General features: G+C 45.4%; 1 protein-coding gene across 10 annotated transcripts in view; it reads left to right on the top strand.

The window, feature by feature from the left end:
* The window catches only part of AKAP9 (A-kinase anchoring protein 9), a 467089-nt gene that overhangs the window by 384965 nt on the left and 68350 nt on the right, over positions 1-13774 (top strand). For 9 of the 10 annotated variants that reach the window (XM_063921430.1, XM_063921427.1, XM_063921429.1 and 6 more), the window contains 4 exons: positions 6033-6245; positions 10644-10682; positions 11847-12079; positions 13006-13125. In XM_063921430.1, coding sequence (XP_063777500.1) covers positions 6033-6245; positions 10644-10682; positions 11847-12079; positions 13006-13125 — 605 coding nt within the window. The remainder of the gene's footprint in view (positions 1-6032; positions 6246-10643; positions 10683-11846; positions 12080-13005; positions 13126-13774) is intronic. The other variant, XM_063921426.1, reaches the window with a different exon arrangement.

Below are 13774 nucleotides of genomic sequence, written 5' to 3'. Positions count from 1 at the left end.
CTGCGTTTGACGGCATGGCGGTTGAACGCCGGATCCTGAAGGAAAAAGGCATTCCGGATGAAGTCATCCCTACCCTGATCAAAGCCAGGAAGGATGTAACCGTGCAACATTATCACCGGATTTGGCGAAAATATGTTGCGTGGTGCGAGGCCAGGAAGGCCCCTACAGAGGAATTTAAACTGGGTCGTTTCCTACATTTCCTGCAAACAGGACTGTCTATGGGCCTAAAATTAGGGTCCATTAAGGTTCAAATTTCGGCCCTGTCGATTTTCTTCCAGAAAGAACTGGCTTCAGTTCCTGAAGTTCAGACGTTTGTCAAGGGGGTACTGCATATACAGCCTCCTTTTGTGCCTCCAGTGGCACCTTGGGATCTCAATGTAGTTTTGGGTTTCCTAAAATCACATTGGTCCACTGTGGACTTAAAATATCTCACTTGGAAAGTGGTAATGTTGTTAGCCCTGGCTTCAGCCAGGCGTGTCTCAGAATTGGCGGCTTTATCCTATAAAAGCCCTTACCTAATTTTTCATACGGACAGGGCAGAATTGAGGACTCGTCCTCAATTTCTCCCTAAGGTGGTTTCAGCATTTCACTTGAACCAGCCTATTGTGGTGCCTGCGGCTACTAGGGACTTGGAGGACTCCAAGTTGCTGGACGTAGTCAGGGCCCTGAAAATATATGTTTCCAGGACGGCTGGAGTCAGGAAATCTGACTCGCTGTTTATCCTGTATGCACCCAATAAGCTGGGTGCTCCTGCTTCTAGGCAGACTATTGCTCGTTGGATTTGTAGTACAATTCAGCTTGCACATTCTGTGGCAGGCCTGCCACAGCATAAATCTGTAAAAGCCCATTCCACAAGGAAGGTGGGCTCATCTTGGGCGGCTGCCCGAGGGGTCTCGGCTTTACAACTTTGCCGAGCAGCTACTTGGTCAGGAGCAAACACGTTTGCTAAATTCTACAAATTTGATACCCTGGCTGAGTAGGACCTGGAGTTCTCTCATTCGGTGCTGCAGAGTCATCCGCACTCTCCCGCCCATTTGGGAGCTTTGGTATAATCCCCATGGTCCTTACGGAGTTCCCAGCATCCACTAGGACGTCAGAGAAAATAAGAATTTACTTACCGATAATTCTATTTCTCATAGTCCGTAGTGGATGCTGGGCGCCCATCCCAAGTGCGGATTGTCTGCAATACTTGTACATAGTTATTGTTACAAAAATCGGGTTATTATTGTTGTGAGCCATCTTTTCAGAGGCTCCTCTGTTATCATGCTGTTAACTGGGTTCAGATCACAGGTTGTACGGTGTGATTGGTGTGGCTGGTATGAGTCTTACCCGGGATTCAAAATCCTTCCTTATTGTGTACGCTCGTCCGGGCACAGTATCCTAACTGAGGCTTGGAGGAGGGTCATAGGGGGAGGAGCCAGTGCACACCAGGTAGTCCTAAAGCTTTTACTTTTGTGCCCAGTCTCCTGCGGAGCCGCTAATCCCCATGGTCCTTACGGAGTTCCCAGCATCCACTACGGACTATGAGAAATAGAATTATCGGTAAGTAAAATTCTTATTTTTACCTGCCCCAGGGTCAGCTTCATTAAAAGAACCTGCTGCCCGCAAATTCATCTATGTTGCTACGGGTACGTTACTCAGGCCCGCGATTGCTTCTGTGTGGGTAGGTAAAAGTGAGCAATTTAATTGTTAATATTGACACGGTCGATAAAGATGATATGGTGCAAATTCTAAGTCATATCAAAGATTCTGCAGGTTACTTGGTTGAGGCTATGAAAGACATAGGCTTACTGGGCTCAAGGGCCTCTACTATGGCGATTTCAGCCGCAGGGCGCTCTGGATCCGCCAATGGAATGCTGATGCTGAATCCAAAAGAAATATTGGGCGCTCCCCTACATGGGTGAGGCCCTCTTTGGAGAAACTAGATGCCATGATATCAACTACTACATCTGGCAAGTCAGCATTTCTGCCGTCGGAAGCTAAACCGGCTTAAAAAAAAAAAAAAAGTATATCATTCTCATACTATGCAGTCCTTTTGGCCCAACAAGTACAAAAAGGCTAAGAGTACCCCTTTTGTCACAGGAAAAGGGAGAGGAAAAGGTAGAAAATCTACAACACCATCAAGCTCCCAGGAGCAGAAGTCATGCAACTACTTCTGCAAAAGCCACAGAATGACGCTGGGGCTCCTCTGCGGGAGTGCGATCGGGTGGGGCCACGATCCTTGGATATTACAGATAGTATCCCAAGGTTACAGGTTGGAATTTCAAGACCTTCCCCCATGCCGATTTTTTCAAATCAGCCTTGCCAGTTTCTGCTCAGGACGGCACAAATGTCCTGAACGCAATACACAAATTTTATGTTAAGACAAAATAATTGCCTTGGTTCCTGCCGAACATAGAAACCAAGGTTTTTTATTCAAGCCTGTTTGTGGTGCCGAAGCCGGATGGCTCGGTCAGACCGATTTTAAACCTAAAATCTCTGAATCTTTATTTGAAAAGGTTCAAATTCAAGATGGAATCCTTGAGAGCGGCGATTTCCAGCTTGGAAGAAAAGGAATTTCTGGTGTCGATGGACATCAAGAATGCTTACTTGCATGTCCCCAATTACCCCTCCACATCAAGCATACCTGAGGTTTGCGGTTCAGGATTGCCACTACCAATTCCAGACATTACCGTTCGGGCTCTCCACGGCTCCGAGAATATTCACCAAGGTGATGATGGTTCTCCTTCGCAAACAAAAGGAGTCAACATAATTCCATACTTGGACGATCTCCTCATAAAAGCGAGATCCAGGGACAAGCTACTCCAGAACATAGCATTGTCCCCGAAGGTGCTTCAACACCACGGTTGGATCATCAACTTTCCAAAATCGCAGTTCGAACCGACAATGAGATTATCATTTTTGGGAATGATTCTGGACACTGAGATACAGAGAGTATTTCTACCGGTGGAAAAGGCTCAGGACATCCAGAGCATGGTCAAACAACGTTTGAAACCAAGAACAGTATCAATTCATCAGTGCATTCGCCTGTTGGGGAAAATGGTAGCAGCTTACGAGGTGCTACAATATGGCCGTTTCCATGCCAGGGTCTTCCAGTGGGACCTACTGGACAAGTGGTCAGGGTCGCATCTCCACATGCATCAAAGGATAATCTTGTCAGCGAAAGTCAGAATTTCGCTCCTGTGGTGGCTACAAATTTCTCACCTCCTGGAGGGACGCAGGTTCGGGATTCAGGCCTGGATCCTGGTGACCACGGATGCAAGTCTCCGAGGATGGGGAGCAGTCACGCAAGGCAAAAGCTTCCAAGGAAGAGGGTCAAATTAAGAAACTCGCCTTCACATAAATATTCTGGAGTTGAGAGCTGTGTACAACAGTCTTCATCAAACGGCACACCTTCTTCAAGGTCGTCCCATACAGATCCAGTCAGACAATGTAACGGCAGTAGCTTACATAAACCGTCGAGGCGGAACAAAAAGCAGAGCAACAATGGCAGAGGTGACAAAGATACTCCTCTGGGCAGAAAGACATGCAAAAGCTCTGTCGGCAATTTTCATTCCGGGAGTGGACAACTGGGAAGCAGACTTCCTCAGCAGACACAATCTCCACCCAGGAGAATGGGGCCTCCACCAAGAAGTCTTTGCGGAGGTGGCAAGTTGTTGGGGTGTTCCTCAAGTGGATATGATGGCATCACGCCACAACAAGAAGCTTCAGAAATATTGTTCCAGGTCGAGAGATCCACAAGCAATAGCGATAGATGCACTGGTGACCCAGTGGGTGTTTCGGTCGGTGTATCTGGTACCTCCACTTCCACTTACTCCAAAAGTTCTCAAGATCATCAGAAGAACAGGAGTTCGAGCAATACTCATTGCTCCGGACTGACCAAGGAGGGCTTGGTATCTAGATCTTCAAGAGTTATTAATGGAAGATCCTCGGCCTCTTCCTCTTCGCGAGGACCAGCAGGGGCCGTTAGTTTATCAGGACTTACCGCGGTTGCGTTTGACGGCATGGTTGTTGAGCGCCAGATCCTAGCCCATAAGGGTATTCCCAATGAAGTCATTCCCACACTTATTCTGGCCAGGAAAGGGGTAATGTCCAAACATTATCATCGTATTTGGAGAAAATATGTATCTTGGTGTGTAACCAAGAAGTCTCCTTCGGCCTTGTTAGTTTTCTTTCAGAAACAATTGACTTCTCTTTCTGAGGTCCAGACGTTCGTGAAAGGGGTTCTGCGCATCCAACCTCCCTTTGTGCCTCCTGCGGCGCCATGGGATCTTAATGTGGTGTTGCAGTTCCTTAAATCGGACTGTTTTGAGCCTCTGCAAGAGGTGGAGTTAAAGTTCTCACTCGAAAAGTGGTCATGCTGTTGGCCTTGGCTTCAGGCAGACGAGTGTCTGAGTTAGAAACTCTGTCACAGAGTCCTTATTTGATATTTCATGAAGATAGGGCTGAACTGAGAACACGTCAGCACTTTCTTCCAAAGGTTGCGTCTTCTTTTTATATCAACCAACCAGTGGTGGTGCCAGTAGCTTCTGACACCTCAGCCGTCTCAAGGTCCTTGGATGTTGTCAGAGCGCTGAGGACTTGTGTTGCAAGAACGGCTCGGATAAGGAAAACAGAATCTCTGTTTGTCCTCTATGACCCCAACATGATTGGGGGTCCTGCTTCTAAGCAGACTATTGCGCGCTGGTTCAGGGGTACCATTCAGCACGCTCATTCCACGGCAGGATTGCCGTTACCATCTTCGGTAAAAGCCCACTCTACAAGGAAAGTGGGTTCGTCCTGGGCGGCTGCCCGGGGGGTCTCGGCTTTGCAAATCTGCCGAGCTGCTACTTGGTTGGGTGCAAACACATTTGATAAGTTTTATACGTTTGACACCTCGGCTGCTGACGACCTTCAATTTGGTCAGTCAGTTCTGCAGGAACATTAGCACTTTCCCGCCCGTACTGGGAGCTTTGGTATATCCCCATGGTACTAAAATGGACCCCAGCATCCTCTAGGACGTAAGAGAAAATAGGATTTTAATTACCTACCTGTAAATCCTTTTCTTGTAGTCCGTAGAGGATGCTGGGCGCCCGCCCAGTGCTCATTTTTCCTGCTGATTACGTTTATTGTTTTGCACATTGTTTCATGTGTTCAATTGTTAACAGCTGTTGCGTTATACATGCTGGTTGGCATGACTTATGTTAAAGGCCATGTTAGCCAACATGTTGTTTATGGACGGTGTGAGCTGGTGTGAATCTCGCCACAAGTTTATTAGTAAATCCTCTCTCGAGAATGTCCGTCTCCTTGGGCACAGTTCCTATACTGAGGTCTGGAGGAGGGGCATAGAGGGAGGAGCCAGTTCACACTGTTGAAAAGTCTTAAAGTGGCGAAGGCTCCTGCGGAACCGTCTATACCCCATGGTACTAAAATTTACCCCAGCATCCTCTACGGACTACGAGAAAAGGATTTACCGGCAGGTAATTAAAATCCTTTTTTTTATTCCAATAGAATTGCCTATAGATATATCTGTAAAACACCTCAGGCCAAAAGATTTAATCTTTTATTTCTTTCCACTTTCTTTTTTTTCTTTTTCACTATTTCAATGCAAGTTGTCTATTTTGAGAACTCCACCTCAACCCTCCCCCCCCCCATTCCCATGATGTCACCACCATTGTTTCCTCTGCTTAACTCATGAAATCCTGACATTACAGTATAATGAGACCAAAATAGAGCAGGGTGGCTGAGCCGTGTCATCCTTGATTGGCAGGTTATACTGCTAACCTAAATTTAAAGCAGTTGCATCCACTGTGCTCTTAAAGGGGCCAGCTCTGTATTCCATCAACATCAATGTGCATCGGTCATGCAGATCAATTTAAAACTAAATTGGTGTTTACTGTTGGAGACGGAAGTCGCCATAAAAACTTTTGTTTGTGTTTGTCTTTTTTTTTTTTCTTTAAAGTGTAATATTTGCAAAACCACCGTCACTCTGTAGAACTAGCAGTGAGGAATTACTGCACACTGTAACAGCCGTTTCCCTTTGCACGCTCCAGGCCTCCTCGATGGGTACTCGGACGAGAGAGTCTTTCTTGAAAAGCAACTGCAGGAAAAGAGCGATCTCATCCGGCATCTCGAACAGGAGCTACAAAGTACAGGTAACCGATTGCAGGAACTGGAGCAGGACCGGCAGCAGATAGAAGAGGAAAAGGAGCTGCTCTCCCGGCAGAGAGAAGCCCTGAAAGCCGACGCAGCACCAGCTGAGCAGAGTACGTACCATAAACATTTATTGTACCTGCAATGTTATGTGTATTATGCCAGGTCACGTTATTACACATCATCACTGCCAGCACGTAACGTGTGGCAGGGCCCCGCCAGACAGCTGGCAGGCAGCTTACATAATGACCGTCATTATATTCACTTACAACAGCATAATGTTATACTTGAACTAAAGCCATTGAACTTTACACAGCAGCAGATCACGGCAGTATGATGGTTAATACAGCACTGTTAATGTTTCTGTCCACTTTAGTACTAGTATCTGTATAGTGCAGCCGCACTCAGACACTAGGCAGCAGGGGATCGTGCTAGTATCTGTATAGTGCAGCCGCACTCAGACACTAGGCAGCAGGGGATCGTGCTAGTATCTGTATAGTGCAGCCGCACTCAGACACTAGGCAGCAGGGGATCGTGCTAGTATCTGTATAGTGCAGCCGCACTCAGACACTAGGCAGCAGGGGATCGTGCTAGTATCTGTATAGTGCAGCCGCACTCAGACACTAGGCAGCAGGGGATCGTGCTAGTATCTGTATAGTGCAGCCGCACTCAGACACTAGGCAGCAGGGGATCGTGCTAGTATCTGTATAGTGCAGCCGCACTCAGACACTAGGCAGCAGGGGATCGTGCTAGTATCTGTATAGTGCAGCCGCACTCAGATACTAGGCAGCAGGGGATCGTGCTAGTATCTGTATAGTGCAGCCACACTCAGACACTAGGCAGCAGGGGATCATGCTGTTGACTGAAATATTGCCCTAGAATGATTATTAATAAATATATATTAGTGATTATTGTCCCTCTATTAGCAGCTTCTTGGAGTGTTTATTCTTTTTCCATTTAGCAGATGTACACAATTCTATTGTCTAAACTTTGAACCCATAAATACGTCTAATTGATAGACTGGTTCCTCCATCACCTGACCCTGAGTATGAAATAATTTTAGCCATTAGGTAATAACAATAATTGATTATTCAGTAGTCTATAAGATCATATTTAGAGTTGGGCTCATCATTAGCATAGGCTTACCCCCAAGAGATGTTCACCCTACGGAGCTCATTCAGAGTTGAACGCAAGTCGGTCGCATTGTGTAGACGTAAATAAATGCGAATATCTTCACTGGTATGCCGAGTTGCTTTATCAATAGCCACCGCTGGGTGTCACCATTGATGATGTCATCAGCGCTTGGCATGAAACTATAGATGCAAAACTGTTGATGGTCTTACTCCATAGATGGGCATTCCTACGCTGGGTGGCAGGCCTAAACTACAGGCCAATCGCAGAAGGGGATGGACTGAGTGGGCCACTAGGGGGCAGAGCTAAGCTCAGTGCCCCTTTGCTGCACATGGGAAAAAAATAAAACATTGCCACCTTCTCTGCTATTGATGGTGAGGCATCATTGGCCATCGGTAGAAAACCATTGATTGTTGGCCAATCCTGTTGGCTTCTATCTGGCCTCATAGCCCCTATCCATACGCTTGTGAAAGTAACAGACATCACTATATGCGCATGTGCACAAACTCTGTACCTGGTGCAAGATATCCATCCAAAATCAGACTGACCTCTGCGTACCCTCACCTGACTTATAGTCCCCACTTCCATATACACTCCCACGATACGCCCTGAGAACTCTTTGCCTGTGTGCAAACATTATATTGTCTCCCAGTTACACCCATTCAGTTGCAAGTGGCGATATAACTGAGTTGCGAACAAGTTTTAATCGCCCATAGTTGCGCATGATGCGCCATGGGACATGCATAGTGCGAAAATTTGTAAGTTCCGTCAGCAAAACTGAATTGTGCTCAACTCTGAATCAGCCAGTATGTGCTGGTATCCCCTTTCCAGAACTCTGAAAGCATTGCAAAGATCAAGGGAATTAACTGCAAACAGGTTTCATACTGTCCCCTGAACATTACATGCTTTAAGCCTGTGCCTGATTGGGCTGTAGGAGAGATACTTGTCCTTCTACATCATTCTGTTGTTTCAGTCATTGGCTTAGTATACTGGGCCTAATTCTGAGTTGATCGCAGCAGCAAATTTGTTAGCAGTTGCGCAAAACCATGTGCACTGCAGAGGGGACAAATATAACATGTGCAGAGAGAGTTAGATTTGGGTGGGGTGTATTCAAACTGAAATCTAATTTGCAGTGTAAAAATAAAGCAGCCAGTATTTACCCCGCACAGAAACGAAATAACCCACCCGAATCTACCTCTCTCTGCAAATGTTATATCTGCCCCCCCCCCCCCCCCCTTGCAGTGCACATGGTTTTGCCCAATTGCTAACAAACTTGCTGCTGCGATCAGCTCAGAATTACCCCCACTGTACCAAACTAAATAAGTGAGTGCATGGTTCTTTCATGAAATTAAAGTAACATTGCCTGGCGGTAGTGTCGTCTGATGATTCTAGAATTTTCAGGATTATTAAGATATATACAGTACTCAGTACCCAGTACTTAGACATTCATTCAACAGTTTATGTAAGAGGCTTCCCCAGTGTAACGTACTGATAATACCAGTACCCTGATCACAAGAGTCTTACAGAAACACAGCGACTAATGTTCCCCAAAGCAGCCTTTGTAATAAGTACATGGACTGGATGAGACTGTAGTATGTGGGATAATTTGTACAATTAAATGACTTTGATAACTATGAAGTTCTCTTGTCTGTCTATTTATACAATTTATTTTCTCATTCACATTTTACCGTGGTTACAGCAGTCATTGTTTTCTGTGGGTTCCGTGTTCATGGAAATGTTGACAAGTAGCTGAATATTTAATATTGTTTTGATTAATGATATACAGATGTATCCATGTTCAACTTGCTGCGATGTGTGCTGGTCTGCAACTATACACAGCCTGCAATCACTTCATTAATTCCTAATGGAATTAATGGAGCGACAGCCGACTGCGAATAGTCACAGCCCGGTGTGCCATGCTGCAATGCAGCATGCCACATTGCAGCAAAGATCAACATGGCTTGTCCAGTCCAATTCTGTCTTTATATATCCTTAATGCAGAACATAAAATGTTTCCAACTCTTGGCCAAGGTGCTGCACGGAGAATGACTGACTAGTATGCTAATCAGCCAGACTGGTATGCTAATCAGCCAGACTGGTATGCTAATCAGCCAGACTGGTATGCTAATCAGCCAGACTAGTATGCTAATCATCCAGACTAGTATGCTAATCACCATGCTGGACAGAGCTCTGACTCTCCACCCCCACATCAAGCTCTGTTCTACAGGGCTGATTCGGAGATTGTAGCTAATGCCACCACTTCTGCAAATGTGTACGCAGTGGCTCAGAATGGCTCACAAAATTGAGACACCGGAGCCATTGCTTCTGAAAACGGGATTGCAGACGCATTCTGCTACACACAACCAAACCGGTCAGGACACTGCTGCGGTTGAGCCGCCTGTCCTCCGTTATCTCCCAGAAACACTCCCTGTCAGTCACACTGTGGGCAAATCCTCTGCTACAACCACCCACGGTACTGTAACTTGACGCATGCGCAGTGCAACTCATATATGCGCATATGAACGATAATCGTTCACCTGCGAAAATATTGGGTTGGTGTCCGTCTCTGAATTGGTGCCCACATCTGCTCTGGGCGCCAGCAGAGAGGACCGGGGGTGTTGATGTACAGCTGTATGGTTAGCATTCAAAGTAGATACCCTCCCAGTTGAACAGAGGTTTTTACTTATTATTAATATTTAGTTCTAGAGTCTAGTTCAGAGGTTCTTAAACGTGGTCCTCAAGGCACCTCAACGGTCCAGGTTTTCAGTATTTCCATGGCTCAGCACAGACGGTTGAATCAAATTGACTGAGGTGTTAATTAAGTCACCTGTGGCCAAACATGGATAAACTTAAAACCTGGACCGTTGGGGTGCCTTAAGGACCGCGTTTGAGAACCTCTGGTCAAGTTAATTCTAAGTTCCTTTTCTCCCCTTTTTGATGCATCCTGTCTAAGCGCATTCATATTTTGAGACTTCAGTCTCTCCTCTCATACATGGTTTATTTATTTAAAAGTATTTTGTTTTGCCCATGGAGTATAACATGTATAGAATAAGCAGTACCCCATGCTCATCCTCCAGTACAGGTAAGACATTAGTGTGACAGCTCCAGGTAAAGCCTGGGATAGAAGCGGTATCAGGTCAGTACAGCTTTCCCCCGTTGTGGTACTAGGATGAGATCAGCTGCTCACAGGCAATTTATCTGGGTCTGTGCATTGCTTATATTATTACGTTAGTTTTACTAGTCACCGCATTACTCCTGTCATAATTCACCTCTACTCTCCCCTGTGCTACTCTGTCTCCTTCTTAGTATTGTCACATTGCAGAAGAACTTTAGATGGCATGTGAATTACACTGCATTTGTTTTGTTCTCTATTCTCCCAGGCTTAGTAGAAGCTGCAGTCGTTGCAGCTCCCAAAGAAGGTGTGTTTGTATCCCGCATGGCCAGACTTTAATCGGGTGTTTAATGGCACAGATTGGGAATGAATTAATCCTATGGCTTTTCGGGCTTTCTGCACTCTTGATATCTCGCACTAACCAATAATCGCTTGCCACTGCTCAGTTACCAGCTTCTAACCCTCTTGTACTTAACCACTTCTTTTGTGGTGCTACAACCCCCTTTTGCTAGCAAGGGGTTAATCTCTGATCGTTACTAACATCGCCCATCCATTCATATGAAATAACCATCATCTTATTCATCAACCATCGATAGCTACCCAGTGACTTTCATCCCTCTATCACTCACCATTTAGAAATCTGCTCCAAAACCTCAAATATAATTGATTTGATTTGATTTATGTTTTTTGGATCACCGAGCATTCCACGATCACTGTCTAGCACTTCCGTAAGATGATGGTAATAGGCAGGGCCTGCTGAAATAGCAATAAAAAAATTTTGCACTCCGTACCTGGTGATTTTCTTTTCATTGTCTATTTCACATTAATCATCTTTGTGATGGTTCTCTTCCCCTGGTAACAGAACCTGGTGAACGTTTGCAGTTTGCTACAAACTCCAAACTGAGAAGTACTATGTTTACACCTGCACCCGGTGCACGGGGCGCACGTGTCCTGCTTTTCCACATGGTTGGGAAAAACCTCGGATTCGGAAGATTGACATATCGGAAGATCGGTCAATATAGTATTAAATATATATGTGAATGCTGTGGTTTTTTATTATATATATATATATATATATATATATATATATATATATATAGAGAGAGAGAGAGACCTCCTGTAGGATCAAACTGTTCTTTTTTTGTAAATGTATTAAAGTTTTAATTAAGAAAAAAAAAGAGAGTAAATTTGCAAACTGAAACAGCTATTATACATAGGGGTGGGTATATTGTGCATTGTTCTATAGTAACCAAAGACACTGCTCCATAAAGGAGACCGTATTGCACAGGTCAGCTAAAACTCGCTAGGAAATAGCGCAACATTCTGACTTGCGTTCCGAGATTATACCGATATGTCAAGCCGATCCGATGTTTTTCTTAACGTGAATGTATGGTTTATCGAGCCCCTGTGATTGGAAATCCTTACCCTCCTGAGTAGTAACTGATGAGATCTGTGTGATCTCCCTGAACAGAGCTGTTAGAAGAGACTGAGAAGCTCTTGAAGGAGAGAATCGAGGTCCAGCGCCAAGCGGAGAAGGACTCGGGGGATCTCCACAAACAAGTGAAAGTGCTGGAGGCTGAGCTGGAAGAGCAGGTGAATCATTACACGGAACTGGAACAGGAGAAAAATGCTGATCTGGTGGATCTCCGCCAGAAGAACATCTCCCTGGAGAAACAGCTGGAGAAGACACGCAGGTTCTTAGATGTAAGTGAATGAACAAGACCAGATGCTGTAACTTGAGACTGTTACTCTTTTACAAATTTTTATATATATATATATATATATATATATATATATATATATATATCTTCTGTTGACTTAGTAAGTTAAAGTACTACGCATTAATGAACTACACCATGACCAGGCAAACCTGACATTGGCTATGTTTTTGTGACCCCCGTGAAACACTACAAGAAAAGAAAGCATAGTTGTATGAAGGTTTTACTTCAATTCTTTCCTCAGTCAGTTATGTATGAGTAGTTAGCAAGTGTTGTTTGAAAGGGAAATGTTTCAAAGAATAGACTAAAAATACTTTGCTGAAAATGGGAGCATGCATTGCTGGGTAGGGGTTCAAATGAATCAGTGATTATACAAAGTGACGGAACAGCGCCTCCCACTGGCTAAGTCAGGGATAGGGAACCTGTTTCACTCCAGCTGCTGTGGAATTACATATCCCAGCATGCCCTGTCACAGGTTTAGCATGCCCTAACGACACTGTGGCAGAGCATGCTGGGATATGTAATTGGCACTGACATAGGTTGCCGACCCCTGGGCTAGGTTATAAAGAAGAATAGTAAAACTCCTTAAACACAACAGGCAATCCTTTTTGACTTCGTATCTTTCAGACAGGACTGTAAAAAAAAAAAAATTGCTTGGTAATCACACGTCATTATGTTTGAAATGTGCTCTGATTGAAATGAATGTAAATTTGTAACTGCGGTAATGTGCATCAGACACGCTGAAATGGAAGCTTTCCAATAAATGCACAGCAGCGCAGCACAAGCTTAACACACGGGGAATGGCGTATATGTGTGGTCTCACTTGGTTCGATGATTGTATGTACATGCACTTGACTCACGTCCGCCATCGTGTACGTATTCTGCTCACTCTCTGCTTGTCATTGGCCACAGGAACAGGCAGTGGATCGGGAACACGAGAGAGATGTGTTCCAACAGGAAATCCAGAAGCTCGAGCAGCAGCTTAAAATGCCACAAAGACATCAACCTGTTAATGATCATCAAAGCAATGAGGTAGGATACAAATAAACCAGTCCCTTGTGATATGTCAGCATTGAAGCATAACAGTTTGCACGGCTGCTTCAGTCTCTCTCTCCTCACTAAGGCGGTCATTCCGACCTGATCGTAGCTGTGCTAAATTTAGCACAGCTATGATCACTTACACTGACATGCGGGGGACGCCCAGCACAGGGCTAGTCCGCCCCGCATGTCAGGCCCCCCCCACAGCGCACAAGTACTAAAGCATCGCACAGCGGCGATGCTTTTGTACTTGAAGAGTAACTCCCGGCCAGCGCAGCTCCTGAAGCTGGCCGGGAGCTACTCTTCGCTGCCCGGGTCGCAGTGGCTGCATGTGAGGTCAAGCAGCCGCTGCGTCCCGCCCCCCAAACGGTCCGGCCACACCTGCGTTGGCCGGACTGCGCGCACAAAACGGCGGCGGCGCATGTGCACTTCTGACCTGATAGCTGCACTGTGATAAACGGCACCGAGCGATCAGGTCTGAATGATTCCCCCAAGTTCCCAACCTTATTCTGTCTGCCCCACTCTTGAAATAGATTTGAAATATTTGTATCTTCAACCAACACACTCATTTCAGTGAAGGTCTGAAGATGAATGTGATTTTCTCTTTTAGCAAGGCTGGACAATGGGATTGCAGGATGGCTGG

Source organism: Pseudophryne corroboree, chromosome 5 (genome assembly GCF_028390025.1).
Source record: "Pseudophryne corroboree isolate aPseCor3 chromosome 5, aPseCor3.hap2, whole genome shotgun sequence".
Lineage (NCBI taxonomy): Eukaryota > Metazoa > Chordata > Amphibia > Anura > Myobatrachidae > Pseudophryne > Pseudophryne corroboree.
The sequence above is the reverse complement of the archived record's forward strand: the minus strand, read 5'-3'. Positions and strand labels throughout refer to the sequence as shown.